Source organism: Drosophila bipectinata, chromosome 3R (assembly GCF_030179905.1).
Source record: "Drosophila bipectinata strain 14024-0381.07 chromosome 3R, DbipHiC1v2, whole genome shotgun sequence".
Taxonomy (NCBI): Eukaryota; Metazoa; Arthropoda; class Insecta; order Diptera; family Drosophilidae; genus Drosophila; species Drosophila bipectinata.
Genome location: NC_091739.1, coordinates 25,504,534 through 25,524,907, shown reverse-complemented (window position 1 = coordinate 25,524,907; position 20,374 = coordinate 25,504,534). Strand labels below are relative to the sequence as shown.

The 20,374-nt window shown below is 45.5% G+C and overlaps 1 protein-coding gene across 1 annotated transcript in view; it reads right to left on the bottom strand.

Annotated features, from left to right (window-relative positions):
* grn (GATA binding protein grain) overlaps nt 1-19,665 on the bottom strand; it is a 38,060-nt gene extending 18,395 nt beyond the window's left edge. The window contains exons 1-5 of the mRNA XM_017236499.3: nt 19,386-19,665; nt 17,542-18,047; nt 7,451-7,737; nt 6,587-7,358; nt 771-916 (exon numbers count right to left, since the gene is read on the bottom strand). Coding sequence (XP_017091988.2) covers nt 771-916; nt 6,587-7,358; nt 7,451-7,737; nt 17,542-17,875 — 1,539 coding nt within the window. The 5' untranslated portion in view covers nt 17,876-18,047; nt 19,386-19,665. The remainder of the gene's footprint in view (nt 1-770; nt 917-6,586; nt 7,359-7,450; nt 7,738-17,541; nt 18,048-19,385) is intronic.
* Between the last annotated feature and the right edge of the window lie 709 nt (nt 19,666-20,374).

Sequence of the window (20,374 nt, the reverse complement as noted above, 5' to 3'; positions counted from 1 at the left end):
TTCCCTGGTTGGGAGCGGGGTCAATAATGGTTTCTTTATGTTAATGTTATGCAATCAAAATGCATACGATTTAAATGCCAATAAAAAATCAACGCCGATCCAAGAGCCACACGAAGTCAACGCTTAACAGTTTGTTTGTTTTTGTTGCCGTTGTTATGGTTGTTGCCTGCCTTTTTACGCATCTTTAATAGACCAATTTTTCGTGCGGTTAAGCTGGTTAATATAACCCTTCTCGCTTTTTCACGTTCGTTGCCTAAGTCTTTCGTTTGGTGGCGCCAGGGAAATAAAAGAAGAAGACAGACACACAGAACGAACCTGACCGCGCGACAAGGTTACATATATTTTCATAGTTTGTGTTGATGATCCAGCTCGATAAACCCACTCGGCTGCTGTCTGATTATGTTTTTAGTGCGCTAAGTGATAATGATGATGCACCTCGATCGTTATCATCAGCCAGCAACCAGCATCCAAATCGAAAGCATTCCCATACCCACCATACCCCAATCAAGAGGTGGACAGCAGAAAATGTAAAGAGTTCGGGGTCTGGTTCCCGGAATCGTATTATGACATTTGAGAACTTTCACGCTGGCTTTTATGGTCTTTGGCGACAGAAACGTGGCCCGAGATTGATGCTCATATTCGTCGATTTCCCAGGAAATCCAAACACTAACCCCCCCCAGCCCCAATACAGTTGCTGAATTTATTAGTTAATTTGATCGAATGTGTGGATGGTTAGCCCAGCGGGCCATGGCTTGGGACTATCTACTTACCAGTCTTCGCTTTGGCTTGATCAGGGGTCGGTTTTGGCCATTCATTTTGTAGTACAGGCCACAGGCGTTGCATAGATAGTGTCCCGTTCCGTCGCGTCGCCACAGGGGCGTCGAGGTGGCGCCACAGTTTACGCACTCGCGTCCTTCTGCAAAATTTCAAAAATAAAAATGTAAAACTTAAAAAAGGGTCTCCAAAACAGTTGAAAGTTGGGGTAAGTAAGTATTATAATGTTGTGAGTTATGCTATGAAATATAAAGGTTAAAGGTTAATTAGAATTAAAGTTATGGATATAAATTAGATGATATATTAGGGTATTTTTTTAAGATCTTCATCCTGCAAATTTTGACCATTTTTTGGAATATATTTTGTATGTTTTAGGCCAAGTTAAGACCAAAACACCAGCAGCAATGATGCACAGCAGCAACAACAAAGGGCAACATTTTTCAGCTGTTTCTCAGTCATTTGGATGTTTTTTTTTTTGAGTTGCTAGTCGGTTCGGATGTATTTTTTTTCGTATTTCTCGTTTTTTTTTGGGTTTCTGGGCAAACGCATGGAAGCGGAAATGATGGATTCGCTGGGGTCGGCTGTCGCTCGCCCTCTCTCTTTCTGCCCGCCTAGTTCCGTCCCTGTCTCTGACATTGCCTTTTGCTGACTTTACACATTTTAATTAAGCAGCCACAGGGACGGCTTCGTTCTAGTGACTGCAGTTTGTGGCTGCTCCTTCTCTTTCTAATGCGCTACCCCCGTCTCTCTCGTCTCTTGCTAACTGTAAGTCAGCCTCATTTGAATAAGTTTAGTCATAATTTGTAAGCCGAGTTGATTTGACCCGACTTCTCGGGGGAGGGGAAGAAATGAAGTTGCAAATGTAACGCGTTATTAACGTTCCATATTACAGTTGTCTTTCGGAGGCCGCTTCTTCGGGGGTTTAGGTTTAGGTTAGACCCCCATTACCCAACCCCACCCCCACTCTGCCCCTCTGTTCACTTTTTTCTCAACTCATTTAATGACGCCACTAAATGGGCTTCATTATTTCGGTTTTTGTGTTTAATGCCTCGCTCTCTTTGTTTTTTTGGCCGGGCCGAGAGCTTGTTTTGAAATTGAAATTTAGTCATAAAGTCACTCCCCCACTCCGGGCCATGGGCCATGGCTATTAGCCGGGCTAAAAAGAAAACCGAAAGATTTAACGCTACTTTTTGGAGGTTCGGTGTAATTAATTAAGCCAACCTTTTTACATGGCCACATGAGCATAACTTTTTATTGAATTTTAGCCACTCTGGCCAAAAACCAACCACTCCCGAAAAAAAAAACGGTTAAAAGGCCGGTGGGTGGGGGTGTTGGTATGTATCTCATTAAGTGCGTCGCCTGCCTTTAAGCCATTAGGGGAATTCCAGTTGCGTTTCTGATGACAGAACCTCGGGGCTTACCTCACGTGATTTGATTCACGCAGCCATTGTCACACGTGTCCTGCGGTGTCCTGTCTGTCTCTCTTTTATGCCCCAGGCATTCCAGGTATTTTGTTCTTGAGCTTTCAAAGAAATTAAATAAAACGCTCTGCGTGTTCCCGCCCTTACTCCCATACCACCCGGCGTGTGGTCAAGTAATCTCAATGAATTCTTTTTATTTTTGTCGCCAAAGTTGCCCCCCAGGCGAGTTAAATAAACAGTTCATTTGTTTTCATTTAATCGCAAGTTTGGTCTGCTTTGGTTTCTTTTCTGTTTGGCTGTTTGGCTATTTTGGCTTAATCGCACTTGTTGGGACGCTTTTTTAATTGCCGCTGGGCGTTGTCTTTTTTTTCATTTCGGGCCAAACTGCGTGGAAGTGCCGCCAATCAAAGAGACAACACCCACTGAATTAAAATTGCATAAATTAGCCAGCTTTCTTCGCGGAAAATTGGTGTGTTTTCAATGGCAGATATGACTGCGAACTGCGGGATGGCCATAAATTTTCACCTGCCTCCAGGAGTCATGCATATTTATGCCCACATCTGTCTGCGGTTTGCACTTCCAACCGGGAGCCGGGTTGAAAATTGAAAACTTTATGCATTTATTAGTTTGTCATAAAGCAGAACAACGGAAGGCCATCGTTGTCGAGTGTTTAGCATTTTGGCATAAAAGGAGAGCCTTCCTTGTTAGCCACCTTGGTTGCATATTAAGCCATAAAGTGTGGCTGCTATTGTTGGAGTACCACTTCGCCAGTTAATAAATCAAACCTGTTAATGATGTTTTCGCCCTACGAGCCCACTTTTGACAACACAAAAAGGTGGCCAAGACACAATCTGGCCAACTACTGCCTCTAAGAGAGTCTCTTTTTGTGGCCTTTTGGGGTTTACTACTTTTTGATTTGACTTCTATTTATAGGGATACGATCCTGAATCTTTTGTTTTTACGATCGTCAGGCTTTTGTTTTATACACATTGGTGTCTCCCCCTCGGCTTTGTTTTTGTGCCCCACCTCTCTATTTTATTTATTTTTATTCCCATCCCAGAGACACACGTAGCACGTAGCGCAGGTTGGTATGTCCGTCTATGATTTAGTAGCCTGCTTATAACTGTTTCTGGCCCCAGACTCTCAGACCCGGAGCCCCTAAATTACGAACATCTTCTGTGGTCCAGGCCCGGCACACACTCATCTGGTTGTAATTTCCTGGAAATTTGTGCACACTTTGGTATTTCGTTTGTGACATTGTCTGGAGAGTCCACAAACAACACAAAACCCAAACTGAAGTCCGAACTGAAACCCAAAAACCTAAAACCCAAAACTGAAACTGAAACCGAAACTGAACCTGTTTTTAGGGCCTGATTTGGCAGCCTCTTCGTTTTTGGCCGTCCGTCTCTTCCCAGTTAGGGTAGAGGTCTAAAGGTCCAACTAACTGTTGCTGCTTGATTTGACATTTGGCGTCAGTGGGCCATAATTGTCTAGAATTTATGTGTTGTACCTTTTTTCTTGTTAATTCTTATGCATGTGGGCAGGCAGACCATCGAGTGAGAGATCCTGAGAATCAACCTCAGAGTTTAATTAGTTGTTTGGATTAATATACAGATTAATGGGCTGATCAAGATAGTTGTAAGATCGTTGTAAGAGACAATTACTTGGTGAGCAAGACAAAAGACACATGGATGTGTGTGAGTAAATAGTTGTTGTTTTTATTTTGTTGTTATTGTTTTCGCGGTTATATCTTGAAATTAAAAAAATGAAAATGCTTCAAATATTTACAAAACACAAGAAATGAATTAAAAAATTGAACTGAAAAAGGGTGAAAAGCATGCGCCTAGTATGAATAATTGGCACGCTCTCGGCTGCCACAATGGGGAAGGGTTCTCCTGGGGATAGGAAAGAGGTGGTTGGACTTAAGGGATCTTAAGGATGCATGCCTTAAATAAATGGCAAGCGCCTCATTTTGAGGCCACAGCTGTCAAAGCGCGGACAAAGGAACAATGCCTATATATGCCCGCTGCTCTTTGGGCTTCGGGCTTAATCCACCCGATTTTTGATTCTGATTCCAATACCGATCCGTTTCACTTGGGGATCGCCTCTGCGCAGTGCCCAGTGCCCAGTGTCCGTACCCATATCAATTACTTAAAGCTCATTCACAACATTTTTTATTTTCACCTGACAAAAGCCCAAATGACATCCAATCAATTCAATGGCCAGGGCCAGACTCCTCACTCGGTACGGTATCTGCGGTTGCTTCGGTTTCTTCGGTGGCAACGAGCCACAAAAGCCACAACACATGTTCTTGCGCCCGAAAAACTTATCGCCAGCGATGCGATAAACGATAAATAAATACAGATACACAGATACCCAGATATACAGATACAGATACACTCGAAAGATTCTTCTCGAGGAGACGAAGGACGCGGACTAACGAAGTCAGACAATGTGTTGGTTGTTTTGTTTTCTTTTTTTTTGGCCAACAAAGATGCAGAAACTGTCGCCGGGCCAAGAAAATAAAATAAAATCTGCAAGCATTTTGTCAGGCGACTTCTCCCTCTTCACGTAATTTTTTGTTGTCTCTTTTTTTGTTGTTGTTTCTCTGCCAAGATGCTTCCTCATTTGTTGCTGGGGCTGTTATACAGTCATGATTATATGGCTCATACGTGTGTACAAACTATACGAATCTATTTGCATTTGTGGGTGCAGCTGGAAAGCAAGGTGCGCTCTTTGTATTGTAATCAAAAATCTAAAAACAATTGCATTTCGTTGAAGAGGTGCTGTTGCAAAAGGTGCTTCGAGAGGGCTTAGCTTTTGGTCCTTCGAGACACGGGACTTTCAACGAGATTCTCCTCAAGAGGTCCAAAAGGTGCATGACATTGAGTACTTTAATCCAGAGGATTTCTATCTAAATCTCTATAAGCTGTTCGGTATTTTGTTGACCAAGTTCCCTCTTGAAAAAGGCCCATCATTTGGTCCTTCGAGACATAGGATTTCTAACTATCTATCAATTATAAGCTATATCTTTATATAAGCTATTGACCAATCTAAGCCCACTTACTACGAATTCCATTTGTCAATTTTCTGGTTTCCTTAACTGAATTCAACAATGTTGCTGCTGCCTGTGACTAATATTGCAGCAGCAACTAATTTTGTTGCTTTTGGGCCTTTGCCAGCGGGTTTTCTCGGTTCTGGCCAGTTCGGGCTTCTGTGTATTTTTTTGGGGTTGTGGCTATATCAGACCGACCGACCGGCAGACCGACCGACCGACCGACCCTCACGCATATAGCCCAAGTGGCAGCTATAAAGATGTCGTTGTTGTTGCTGCTGCTGCTGCTGCCGGGCCATGCAAAAACGCAATGTTAAAGCAGGTGCAGCAGCCTGCAACTTCCGCAGCAAATGCGAATGAGTGTGTGTTGATATTGTGGTGTGGTGGGTCTTTTTCAAACAGCGGCAGCAGCAGAAGCAGCAACAACATGAAGTAATTAACAACCACAAACAGGAGAAAAAAGCAACAACATCATGAGGCAGTGGAGCAAAGCTCGCAAAGCGTTGACAATAGCATTGAAGTTGCTGCCGCAGTTGCAGTTGCTGCCGCAGTTGCAGTGGCAGCTTATTGTTGTTGCCGTTGTTGTCATTGTAATGTGGTGATTTCATGGCAAGCGAATACCCGGCGTATACGCAATGGAGTGAGGAGTCTAAATAAGAGGGGCCACAGTGGCAAGGGCTTTCTGCATATTTTTACACGGCCAGTGGTAGTGGCAGTGCCAGTGGCAGCAAAAGTAGGCAGGAAACATGCTCAAGTGGCGGGAATGTGGCCAGCATACTGCTCCCGAGCACATGTCAAGTGCTGGAGAATAAAAGTTTCCAACTTGGAGTAGCTGGTTGCAGTCGTTTCCCCCTCCTCCCCCCCCCCGGAGCCAGGGCAGGAGTTAAGTGATGATGAGACTCGGACTCGGATTCGGATTCGGAATCAGGGCTTCCCACGTGAGCGTGTGAATAAAAAAAAAAGAGGTAAGCGGGGGTGGCTGGAAGTTGGAGGTTGTAGGTTGTAGGTTGGGGTTTGGTTTCTTTTTCAAAATTATAACTACAAACTAAAGTGAAAACTAAACAATAAATGCTTCAACTTGAGACTGTTTACTGAGGGGTTTCGTCATCGATTTGTTATCGATTATTTCGATAACTAAGTAAATACTATACAACTTTAAGAGATATATTCAAGCTCTCGATAAACAGTCTCATTTCAACACAACACTGACATAAACATAAACGATTTGGGCCATCGATCAACAACCATTCATCGAATGATCGCCTATCGATAACCGATAACAATGATTATTCACCCACACCGAGATCGCATAATGTCTAGGATTTGTCTTGCTTACCAGCACTCGTCCTTGGTTTCGTCCTCACGGGCTTGACGTCCAAGCCGCTACCGCTGGTGTTGTTGCTGCTCGCACCACTGTGGCCGCCCAGCGAGGAGGCACCACCGCCCACACCCCCGCTGCCGCCGCTCATGCCGCCCATGCCGGAGCCACCGCCCACCGAACCGCCCAGGCCGTGCATCGAGGCCGAGGACGAGCCGCTATGGTGGTGATGGTGGTGGTGCGCCTGGGCGGCCGCCATGCTGTGGCGCACCGAGCTTTGGAACATGTTGGCCGCCGCCACTGCCGCCGCCTGGTGGTGCGCCGCCGCATGGTGGTACGAGGCATAGCTGGAGCTGTCATAGCCGCCGGAGCCACCGCCCCCGCCACTCGCCCCGCTGCCGTTGTTGGAGGCATAGTGGGCCTGCGCCGTCCCATCGAACAGTCCGTTGGAGGGCGTATTCGCGGACGCGGCGGCAACGGCTGCTGCGGCGGAGGAGGCGGAGTTGTTGCTGCTGGTGGTGTTGCTGTTGCTGCTGCTCCCGCTACTCTGTTGCTGCTGCTGTTGCTGCTGCTGCTGTTGCTGTTGGCTGCTGGTGGAGTTGGAGCTGGAGCTGGGATTAGAGCTAGTACCTTCGCGTTGTTTCGGCGCCGAGGACTGGGTGGGCCCGCTGCCGGAGGAGCCGCTGGCACTGCCGTTCTGGATCGAGGGCTTGATGTCCAGCGCACAACTGGCGTCCGTCAGTGAGGTAGATCCCGTGGCCTGTTGGTGCATGAAGGCGTTCATCACGGCCTTGAAGAAAAGATATCAAATGATGTTGATTATGAGAGCTTCTACTAACATTTTCCTACTAACTTGGCTAAAATCTAAAAAGAGATTCTTACCTGATATTCGGATGGACCGGTTTGTACGGAATCCGGCGTGGAGTCCTTGGGCGGCGTCGGCGGGAAGGGGAACGAGTGCTGGCCGGCCGCCGTCGTCTGGTGGCCCTGGCCCATCTGGCCCAGCTTGTGCTCCACCTGGGGCTCCTGGGGGCAGGCGAACTGGCCCATGCTCCAGGCGCTGGCGGGCGGGAAGGACTTGTGCTCGCTGGTCAGCCAGGGACTCAGCGGGGTGTGGAAGTGCGGCCGGCATACCTGGGGCGTGGCATGGGTGGAGGGCATGCGGGATGCTGAAAACACAAAATAAAAGATTAAGAATTTAATAAACTCTCCGCTGCGCGTCAACTTAAATGCTGCATTAAATCAATTATGGCCCGAATTTATAACGAAGATTAACCGACTGAGCTGCGATCCAGAAGCGATCAAAATTCGTAATAAATGACGTGCTTTCTGCTTGAAAGTGTTTGGGTTTTTTTATTCCAAAGTCGAAGCTGCCGCGCAAATTTGCGGAAAAGCTGCGTTATAATTTATGAAACACCAACCGAGATAGAGCGAGAGTATAAGCCGCCTCAGAACAACAGCAACTGACCACCGCCGCCATTCAACGCTCGCGGCCTTCGGGCCAACTTTGCATATGGCCAAGACCATAGAGTATAAAAGGAGGCAAGGCAACTGCGGCAAGGCAACTGGGACTTCTGCATTGTCATAAATTGTTTAATTTGTATCATAAACAATCGCGTTAAACTTTTGTCCCAAAGCTAAAAAGATCGATCAACGGCTCGAGTCGGCTGGGGTCGGCTTTTGGCCGGGCCTAAAAGTGTAGCCTAAATGTCTGGCAGTGTATAATTTAGCAGACACCAAGTGAGATTTATGTGCGCCAATGCTGCCGGTTACTCTCCATCCCAGATCCACAGATGCCCAGATCTCAGCCGGCAATCCAGAAAGATCTCTGGATCTCGGACTGATCGGTTCCCCCATATCCTCCCAGCGGGTGGCGGATGGTGGCGGGACGTTGCAATTGTTTGGGGCGCACTTATTCTTATTATTATCATTAATATTGGCTGCAGCTCCCCAAAGAGCTTGCAACTCGCTGGCCCTCGGGGCTTGTTTGTATGTGAAATTATTTTTGATTATGCAGCAGCAGCAGCAGCAACAGAGGCAGGCAGCAACATCTCGGATCAGCAGGAACAGCAGTTCAAGCTGGTTTGGCCAACAGTAGGTCAGTTCATTGCTCGCCAAGATGGATTAGGCCAAATCCAAGTAGAGTTTATACGACTAGCAATGCTCTATCAAATAAATCTTAAGGTCTTTAGTTTTATTTCCAAAATCATGCTTTTTATATCCCTACTTTGAATATTAAACTTCCATAAAACAGAAACCCTTAAAATAAGAGTATCCAGATGGCTGGGAAACCCAACAAGTTAGAGAACAAGATCGATGGTTGGATCGCTGGCTGCGATAATATCCATTTGATTATCCTAATAACAGTGCTTTAGTGGCGATATTATATGTACGTGTCTCTGATTATAGAAATTAGTGGCTGCCGGAGCATCAGAGGTAGCACAGGGAGTAGGATGCCTGCCCTCCACCTCGGGAAGACACTGCCAGCCAGTGCTGGCCAGCAATGCCTCAATCAAATGTGGTTATTGCATTTCCACCGCCGACTTCACACTTTTGCGCCAAACGACAACAAGATACTTTTGTATCTTGTATCTGGCCAGTGTATGAAGTCGTCATCGGGGAGATGATGTTGTGTAATTTCGGGGAGATCGGGACAAATAATAGCATTGGTCATGCCAAATTATATAGCTGGATGGTTGCATCTTTCAGCCAGTTGCCAAATCAATGTCCGATGCGTTCTTTAATTGGCATCGCGAATGCCGGCCGATGGTGTGGCAGATAGCAGATGCTGTTAATGTTAACCGGTACTCTCTCCCGCCCCACCTGCCGCAGGTATGTATGACTCACTGGAGAGTATCTTACTGGTTTTTTAAAACAATTCGCTAATAAATCAAGCTGAGTACTCAGTACAGCAATTAAAGCTGCAAACTTGAAACAAAAAAGAACGACATTTTTTTTCGTGTGTTGTTGTTGTTGTATGCAAAGCTCGTGCTGGTGGCCAGGCACGGCTATGTGGCTTTGTGTTTCTGCCCTTGGTAGTATAGCTCGTCTCCAAGCCTCCAAAAAACACGAGCCTGTCTCTGACACGTTCTATACAACAGCAACAAACAAATAAAAAAAACCGAAAAGTTGAAGTTTTTGGCCTGCGCTCGGCTTGGCTTGGCTTGATTTCTTCAAACTGACAGATCAAAGCCCCCAAAAGCCGCCTCTCTCTCTCTGTTTGGCGTTTTAAAAGCGTTTGACAGCGCTCAACGCTCGCTCTCTCTTAGCCCGGCTTAAAGCGCCTTTTAATTGCAATCGAAGCTGACGCTTGACGACGTGAATGACATAATTAATGTGGTGGGCCAATAACAACTTGGCCAAGTCTTCTCTTTGGCTCTTCAATTAGCCAAATGCATCAGCTGCCATTCCAGAGATCAGTTATCTACTCGTCAGCATCATTTGAATGCGAAAGGACAACAAAGGCACAGTACAGGATAATAGAAAAAGGATACACTCATCGAGATAAGAAAAAAGGATTCTGTAGCTCTTTGGTAAATTAAATTCACACTAGAACTGGGATTAGGGGTGCGAAATCAAGGGGAGGCGTTATCAATCGAGAGAAATCAAATCCGCAAATGAGTGGAAATCCAAAAAGGATACAACCCAGCTTCTAACCCACACCCCTCCCCGAATACTTTTCCGAGGAACTCATTCGCGTTGTCAGTTCAGCTCTGGAGTTCAGCTGCTTCCTGCCAGACAGCCAGCCAGCCAGCCAGCCATCCTGCCAGCAACAATCAATCATCGGAATCCTGCAGCTTGACCCCTTGAAGGTACAATGTCTCCAGGCGGTGGCTTAATTTATAGCCAGAGCTACCCTCAAGAAACAAGGACCTGCTTTTCACCTGCCCAGCGATGCCGATGCCGATGATGTTGGTGTTGTAGGCGCGCGTGGCTCCAAAATGCGGTCAAGTGTCTCTCCACGACGCTGTTACACCTGCTCCAAAATTGGAAATTGTTTAAGCCATGCACCAGTGGCAGTGGCGGTGGCAGCCAGCAACGGGCCATAAACTATAACGGATTCCAGTTTTAAAAGCCACCACCACCGATGGAGAGCTCAGCAGGTAGGTCAGTTTCGAGCTGTTCGAAGACACCTTGATAGTTGTAGTTAGTTGCAGAGAAAACAAAAATAGTTAGGAGGGGTTATTAGTAGAAAGAAGTGATAAGACAGAGAGACACCCCTAAGGGCTAACTATCTCCGAACATTTCTAATTAATTTCTAAGAAAGCTGAGGTGTTTTAAGCTTTCTAGCTTAGGGATTTCTTAAGTATTATTCAATAAAAAGTATCTTTACTTCTCTGGCCTGTATCTTAACCCGATATGGAAGCCAAAATTGAAGCTGGCAGTGAGGTCCCGCGACTGCTTAGCATTTTGCGCGCTTGTTTGTTTTAATTATTTCTTTGCTTTCTGCGGTTGCGTGACTTCGACTGACTGACTGACTGACTGACTGGAAGACTGCCCCAAGGACTGACTGACTGACTGACAGATTGGCGGACTGCTGGACTGACAGCCAGAGGCAGGCTGCATTATTAAGCGCAAACTGCGCTGCCACTGCCATCTATATTATTAACACTTTATTTGCAAGCTTGCCGTTGCCGCTGCCACCGCCACTGCCACTGCCTCTCCACGTTGCATGCCAGCTTATCATTAGTCATAAGTTGTCAATTGTATTTATGATAATGCGTTTAATAACTCAAGTAGCTGGAGCAGCAGAAACAGCAACAGCAGCTTGTAAGTTATGCCACTTCAAGTTGCAAGTTGCACAACGCACTCTACAAAATATATACAATAATTTTTCGTGGAATGGAATTCTCTCTGGGTTATTAATTGCTTTATAATTGATGTATTACCAGAGCTGGAGATGAGAGTGGAATTTCCTGGCAAAAATACATATGTGGAGCTTGTTTTGGGGGGGCAACGTGTGAACTACGTGGCCTGGGTGTCTTTTGCATACGTGCCACAATGCGGCAGAAACAAAAACTGAGGAAAACATGTTGACAACAAGACCCAGGCTGAGAAATGGGAGTCGGGCCGGGTCAGGTCGTAATGTTCGCCATTTTTGTGGCCATTTGCCGGTTGTGGTTGTGGCAGTGCCAGCAGTGGCAGTGGTGGGTGAAACATGCTAATAATGCGGCTGCAAGTTGGCATTTTGGTGGCACAAAAAGGCGCGTGCATTGAACTGGAATCCTGGCCACGCAATGCTGCAACTTTATGCAAATGCCGCCTGTCAGTCACTCACCCAAGTCCCTCAAAAGGGTCGGTCTCTCAGGCTGACAGCTTTTCTTCGCTCTAGACTTGTGGTGTAATGAGCTCTGAATCCTGGTATGATCCCGATCCTGGCCAGAAATACCTGCGGGCGCACTTATGACAGTTCGAAGCGTCAGCGAAATCATTAAAATTGACAAGTTTTTATATGACAGAACCAAATTTGGTCACTCAAAGATCGCGCGAAGTGAGTTCCTGTCCGATGTACCATGTTCCCTGGGCGGGATCGCAAGTGGACCAAGAGACCATAGTCTCGGACCACCAGCAGGCGCTGCTTCACATGTCATAAATAAGAACGCGTTGACATTTATCACAACAAAGGGCTTAAAAACAAACAATGCCTCCTCAGAAAAGCAACACAAAAAAAAAAACGCAACTGAGAAAACGTTGCATAAATTCATAAGCCCCACCAGGCCGAACTTGAGAAATTCAATTGATGCGACCTCGACTGCGGACTGTGAGTCTGTTTGGGTTTTTGGACCTCCGACTCCGACTCGGACTTGGACTCGGAATCGGTCTTGGGATGGCATATTCGCATATTAATAAAATATTTTATTAAACACACGCGCCGCCAACAAAAGATGATGCCCCGATGCTAAAAATTATGCTAAACAGTTTCGCGGCTGCTTTCCCAAAAAAGGCTCCAAACGAATCGAAAATCGTGATGTTGCTTTCGAAGCTCCTTTAGGATGTCCTTTCTTTTTTAGGATTCTGCACGCGCATTTCCAACAAATTTTTGGCGGCGTCTCTTGCGACACATATCTCTGAGATGGTTTTCAACAAAGTCCAGCAAATTCTACAAAAAAGTATCTTTTAGTTTTTATTTTTTATTTTGAAACTAAACTGGTTTGTGGCTCATCGAAGAGGGTTAACATTGACAAATGTTAATTAGAGGGGCGTCATTTGTTTCAAAGCCATTACAGGTGGTCTGCTCTACCGATTCTCGGTAAGATTGTTCTAGTTTGATAGTTCGGGATCTTGAGATTTCGGCTTTCTAGGAAGCCCTCTTCGAGCCGGGGAGTACAATGACTCTTTGGCTGATTAATAACCTCCACTGGCCTATGGGTTTGATTTAGTTTGCCGACCGAAGATCTGGCTTGAAGATCTTTGAAAATGTCGCAAAAGTCATTTGTAAACTTGACACTGCAATGGAAGCCCAAACACGGCTGCACAAATGTATTTGCAACAATTTATCAGCAACAGTAACAGGCACTCGGTTGCCGCTGTTGCACTGACAGCGGGGGCAGCTGGCAGCAGTTGGCAGCAGTTGGCAACAATGCGCTAATATTCAATATTGTAATTGCATTCACAAATCGTGAAGCCAGGGAGAGAGACTGCCTGGCAGCGTTCCTCCTGCTTGGAGGTTGCTGCAAAATTAATGAATGCAGCTTTGTATGGTTATACCCCCTATCCCCCTTAAAGGGGGGGGTTTATATTGACCACTCGCTGTGTTAGACAAATCACAACAACAGAAGCAACAGCAACATGTTGCTGCCGTCCCAGATGCGTAAGCTTTTGTCTGCTGCTGTTGATATAAATCGGCATGGAGCTGTTTTTTGATTTAACATATTAATAACGAGGCCCAGTAGCTGGGCTTATTGATGATGCCACACCACCACCATATACCAGCCGATTCGCATACCTGGATATTGTTGTATGAACAAGTTCCTGGAAAAGAGCGACTGACAAATGACAGGCAGAGACTGTGGCGATGACTTCCGGCCAAGTTCGCCAGAAGCAGTGGCAGGCAGCAGGCGGCAGGCCTTCAAAGGCGAGTCCTCTCGCTAGCCAGTCGCCATCTTGGCCAGATTGATGCAACACGGCAACGGAGCAACAGAGCAACATTGCAACATCGGGCGACATTGATAGTGATTGAAGGACAGCTGTTCACACTAGGCGAACCAGGTAACTAGCCAGGTAACTGGCAAGCCACTGCCAACTATCTGGGCGAACGTCAAATTAGAATGCGAAACGTGTTGCCAATGGGAATGTTGCTTCTCTCTGGCACTCGTTCCTGCCCTGGACAATGGACAATGTGGCGGCACCTTTGCCACAGCGAAAGCATGCAAAGCAGCAACATCAAACCAGCAACGAGCAAACCAGCAACCAGCAACTGCAATGTTGCTGTGTTTCTGTGGTGGAGTGCAAATTAATTGAAGCATCTCTCCCGGGCGAAGCAATGTCAACGACATCACGTGTTGCATGTTGCACATTTTGGCGTAGGCTGGTGGCTCTCGGCCATGCCCCAGCACATTCTTATAATTATGTCATTTAATTAAGCAAAGACAGCTCGCATTGCCACGACTAATTAAAACATCTCGCCAGCAGTAGCAGTAGCAGGAGCAGCATCATACAACATGTGGCAGTGCAACGCGGGCGGTTGAATGAATGACCGGCCACTGTCAATGCAACAAAGCTAAAGGGAAAACGGCGCTTCAACTTTGCCGCTCAATGGATCGTACGATGTAAGGAATGCTTCCCGGAATTTGGGTCATAATTAATGTGGCATCAGACACTTTAATCAAAGCAAATTGAAAGCTACTTACCAAGACTATCGCCCACTTGAAGGATAAAAGGTTTAAAAGTCTGATTGTGTGATTGTCAAGGATATCAATCATACGCAGCGGTGGCCCAGCTGTTCAATTGCAATACCATAACTCATTTTTATAGGCCATCCACTCGCACACAATTCGCTGAAAAGTTGCGCACCGGGATTAAGATTTGCCGCCGAGATTCAGACCCAAGCACGCTATATCTACATATATATATATATATATATATATATATATCGTATGGTTGCAGTCAGTAAATTACAACAACTATTACGGCCCAGCCCCAACTAGCCGCCTGGCTATTCCTTGTTGCTGGTGTTGTAATTTTCTTGGAAATTTCAGTTTATGCGCTTTCGGGCCTGGGCCGCATGAAAATTTATGAGTGGCCAGCGCTTCAAGTGCAACACCTGGTAGCTGGAAAGCTTTTCAAGTCAAAGTCAAAGGGAACAAAAGCCTAGATGGCTAGTCAGGAGTTGGTTATACTGTATGTAGGCTTGCTGGCCTTTCAATGGACCCGCATCATACCCATTTGATATCCTTTGTGGCACGGCGGTTGCGATGCCACTGTGCGTGACATTTGCGTTAAGTGGCCTAGCCTGTGGGAACTTTTACATTTTTGTCCGAATTATGAACTGAAAGAGGCAGGGCTGCAAAAAGTTTTCATTCGCCCGATTTTGGCCAACAGATAAGCCCCAAAAAGTTGCAAACAACAAATGAAAATGCACGACACACACAAATATTCGGAAACTTGGGGACTCGGCCCACCAGATATCGCTCTATCTCTATCTGGGAATCTATATCTCATTCGCTCTTAGCTGCGTGCGAGTGCAATGGCAGATATTGCAGATATATACCATACCATACTATAGTCTATACATGTGCCTGAAATATTCAAACGCTCGACTCGGGTCGGATCGGGTAATTAAAAATAAATTTTATGCTCAAGCTTTAACAGCCGACGGAGCTACAAAAATAAAAAAATAATTAACAAGATTTATTTTAAAACGAACTATAGATGCTCTTTAAATCTTAAACTACTTGACTTTTATAAAAATAAAGTGTCTTAATGGCTATACCCTACTGATGATAAAGGGTATCATTGTCTAAACAAATAGTCAAGCTTGTATTTTTCATCGAAAATGTTTGAGAAAAACAACAAGCCAGTTAAGATGAAAAAATAAATACTCGAAAACACACACATACTTGGCTATAAAGTCACGGGGCTGGCTGACAAAAGTTATTGCCAAAATTTGCGGCATGTTTGCTTTTGAAATTTAAATTTCACATTTGTTGTTGTTGGTTGTTGGCTGCTTTTTATGGCTTTGGCTATCATAAAAATCAGTCAGAGTGTGTGCGAGTGTGTGTTTTGGCCATTAAACTGCATTGGCTCTCTAAGCAGGGGCTTGGAGGGGCTTGGTGTACCGCCCTAGTTGCTTAATTTGCCTCTAATGACAGCCACTAAACTAAACTCGGGCCCCAGCCACTCATAATTGACAACTAAATTGGGACTTTTGACAATATAAGCCAGCTCTAAGCCCTCCCGAGATCTGACATATGCAGACTAATGAATTTTAAAATCAACGCTCGCCACAGGTGCCGCTTCGGTCCAGTCGTTATGGATGCGAATGCCACTCTTGCTGCCACATCCACTCTCCCCAGACAAACTGTCTGTCAAACGTTGATCGGGATTTGAATTCCCGGGGACTGGGACTGGGACTCGGAGAGTGCATGAATGAATTACAGATGGAATCAAATCAAGCATCAATAAAGTCGGCATATGAATAACATGAATTAAACATAAATGCAAAGGGTATATATGTATGGATGGAGGCCAGAACTTGGCCAGACTTGGAGCTGATTGATCACTTGGCAGTGTGGCACAGCCTCACTTAGCCCAGACATTCCAGAGGATAAGGAGCTGGGAGCTTTGGAGGGGAGCTATCCCCTTTGAAAAATTTTAAATTAAAATTTTGCACACTCGAAGAGCAGGAAATAAATTCAGCGACCACGCCAAGCATTGATGCATGTCACGTTTGGGTGTTCGTTGCGTTTACGTGGAACTGTCAAAAATGCAAACCAAAAAATAAAATAAAAAAAAATACCAAAACCAAAACCAAATCCCAAAACCAAAAGCTGCAACAACAATGGGCCAAGTGCCAAGTGAAAATGGTTTGGGGCATCAACTGTCAAAACTGACAGCAGAGTCACAGCCGTAGTGGCAGAGTAGCTCTGAAAAAGCCCAAAAACAGAGCCCGGCCAACAACGGTGGCTCAAATTGAAAATTAACTTAGCGGAACTGGAAATTTTTTTCAGCTTTTTGGAGGCGTGTGAACCTCACACAGACACCTGGACTTTAGCAAAAAAAAAAAAAGAAAAATAAAGAAATAATAATGTCGTCTGGTATGCTTTGTTTTTGGAGATTTTCCTCTAATGAGCCGAGATCATTTTCTTTTCTTTCAGGCCATTAGTAGGAAAGTGAAACGGTAGCTTGAAGTACATAGATAGTTCTCAGGTGGAAAATTACTAACAGGGCAGGGTAATAAAGTTATAAAAAATATTTAAACTTTGTAGAAACTACCTAGTTCTGGTAGACAATTATTAACCTTATCTGCCACCTTAATTCCATGTTTTGGGGATACAATCTAGCTGCAGGACAACGACTACCCAGATTTCTATCAAAACTACCATTCCCCCTCCATGCTATTGGATTTCTGATGGCGACCAACAGGAAACGCTCACTCAGCAACACAAAAAAGGCGCGAAGCAATCGATTTGTGGGTGTTACCACAGACCACCATACTCTACTACCCCAACCCACCCACTCTAGCAACAATCCGGCCACTGGCAACCCCCCCGCCAAAATACCATTCATTAAAAACGCATTAGAAATGACATTAGAACAAATGTCCAGGAGGGAATAAAATGGGAAAAAGATGGAAGAAATTACTGGAATAAAGCTTGAATCGAAAAAGACCTTTCACTAACAGTACTTGGTGGTTCTGATCAAAAATATATATAGTCATTCCATAACTTAAAAGTTAGTTAAACCAGTTTAATGATAAAATATTGACTAGCCAATTAAAGACTCAAATTTTGATTAAAAATTATAATACTTACTGTGCTGATGATAGCTGGGATAGTAACGCCGGTGGTGTCCGTTGCTCTCGAGGGCGTAGAAGGCGCTCATGTCGCTGGTGTCCAGGCCGGAGCCGCCGCCTCCGCCTCCGAGGGCCGCCCCCACACTGCTGCCCGCCGAACTGGCGCCGCTGGAGAGGCTGTGATGGCTGTGGGCCAGGCTACTGCCGGCCGAGCCGAGGCCGTTGGACTGGCCGATCGGTGAGACGCCACCCCCATTGCCGCCGGAGGTGGCACCACCGCCGCCGCCGCCTCCGAGACGCGGACTGTCATACCAGCTGCGAGCGGCAGCCTCCGCGGTTGAGGTCATATCCATTTCGAGTATAATTTTGAATGCTTTTCTGTGCTACCGGGGGGGCGAGGGAATCAATCAATCTGTATCTCTCTCTTCGCTAAGGGGGGTTCTCTTTCCAGTGGCGTGCGCTTTTTAGTGGCAACGCATTTTAGCCACAAAACAACTGGCTTTCTTTCTCTCTTTATCTTTCCCTCTGCAAGTTAAGAAATTTCGGTTTTTTAAAGTTGGTTGGAGGTTTGGTGTCTGCTTCTGTTGTTGATAAGATTCTAACGGTAGCCGGGCCGTTATCACTCGCTCTCCCTTATCGCGAGCTTTACATTTTTTTGTTGAATGCTTTTTATGGCTTTATGGGGGTACAGTTATACAGGATAACCGTGAGTTGATTTACGATCGTCAGTGCTTTTCGACTTTTGACCAATTGTGAGTAAGTATATATGTAGTCTAAGAGTGTGTGGGAAATGCCAAAATATAAAAAAAAATCAAAATATATTTTGGCATTCATGCGGTGATTGATGGCCAAGGTGAGGTTTAAGGTTTAAGGCCTAAGGCCCGGGGGATCTAATAAACATGTCCCCGAACAAAAACAGCAGCAATTGCATTGTGAGATTGTCAAAACAAACAACTACAACAACAAGAGTCATAAACAAAGGATATCTGCGGGATGTCGGCGCCTGAGTATCTGTGCATCCCTGAGATACTCAGTTGTGTGGGTGGTCCCAATTAGAAACAGTATTAGAGGTTTATCGAAGATCCCCGGCATCCGTCTACCAAGTCGTATCTAGTCTCTTGATTTAGACAGGTAGCCACATTTTTGGGGAATTTTTTTAATATTTTTTTTTTTCGGGGGTTTATCAGCAATAGATAGCGTATACCGTGCGTGTGTGCATTGCACTCGTTGATTTCTTTTCGAGATTACTATCGAGGAACGGGGAGAGTTCACTTTCGACTTTCGACTACCACTTCTATTTGCCTACTTTGTTTGCTTTGGCTTCAACCAAAAATACAAAAAATTAATAATAAAAGTCGGACGGACCGAGGGGACTACAGTATCTTAAAGGTATATAGTACACCCCAGATGTCTATCGTTCAATTGACAATTGCGCTACAGAAATGCGATAAGGCAACATAATTTGTTACCTCCGGAAAGAAAAAGTAAACAATATCGGGAGTCTATATTTTTTTTCGGGTTCTGCGTGGCAGAGAGTTGGAAACTCAATCAATTTATCTGTATCTATCAGAAGCAGTGCGGCAGTGCGATAACTGCAATCGGACTACTTTTCATTAAATGTCTTTGTTATTTTTTTTTTTTTCCTAATATTTCGGTGGTTCTTGTTCTTAGTTGATAGCAATAAATTGATAAGCGCAAGTGCCAGATTTTTCAATGCTTGTGTCAGTATTTTTAATAAAATTCCCATAGCTGATTGCTCCGATAAGGATGTCGATGTTGGCCAGGCTAGCGTTGAGAATCTTTTTCCATTTTCTTGCAATTTGTTTCTTGAATTTTTTTATTGAATTTCGCACTTGATCTTACATTTCTTTTTTCTTGTAGCACACTTATTAGTCACACTTTTTTGTTTGTGGTTTTTTTTTAATTATGGTAGTTGGGGTTTCAATCACACTGGGTTTCAAGCTGCGAGATTTTGCCGACGCGATTCGAGCTTTCTTCTTGTAGTAAGTAGCTTCCAACCGCCGCGATACGAAAATCGAAAGACGAACGAACGCAACGCTTGCAAACACGTTAAAACGACGAGCGACGAGCGCGGCACGTTGAAACACGTTGGAAGTTGAAATCGGTTTGTAAACCCGGTTGCTACATGCCCCGCAATTCGCTCACGAGAGCACGTTCGGCTGCCTCTCGGTGAGCACACGACGGCCGAAAAACAGGAAAGTGGCAGTGCGGAGAGTCTGAGCCAAGAGCGAGAGGGGGTAGAACCCGTTTTTGCCGAGGGCCGGCCTTTCGTGTGTGAGTGGCACATACAAGATGGTCGCACCGTCAAGCTTGCGCCAAAGCGAGATAGCCGTCTTCCGGTACAATATGCTTGTCACTGTTTCGCCTAGAGAGCGGGGCGTGTTTTTTTGCAGGTAACCGGTTGTTGTTCGTGTGCGTTGCAGTTGCATGTTTGTTGTGTGTGAGTGTTGTTGTTCTTGTTGCCCCGTCGGCGCTCGTCATGCTCGAGTGCATCGTTCAATAATCTCTCTGCGGCACGCCTCTCTGCACTTGGCATGGTGCCTACACTAACACACACACACACACACACATACGGATACAGATATAGTGGGTTATCCTGCGTTTTGGTTGTCTGTTCGCTCCGCTCTTGGCCGCTTTTCCTTTCCCTCCTCCCATCGTCCTGCCGCTCTGCCACACTCTCTTTTTGTCCCCCGCCCCCTTGTCAAGCAGTGACAACAATCATCGATCGTTCCGTTTGTGATTATGTGGTTTATTTATGGGCTTTAACATGTGTGCAGATTTGTCTGACGATTTTTGAGTTATATGCCCCATGCGTGCGGGTGGGAAAGAGA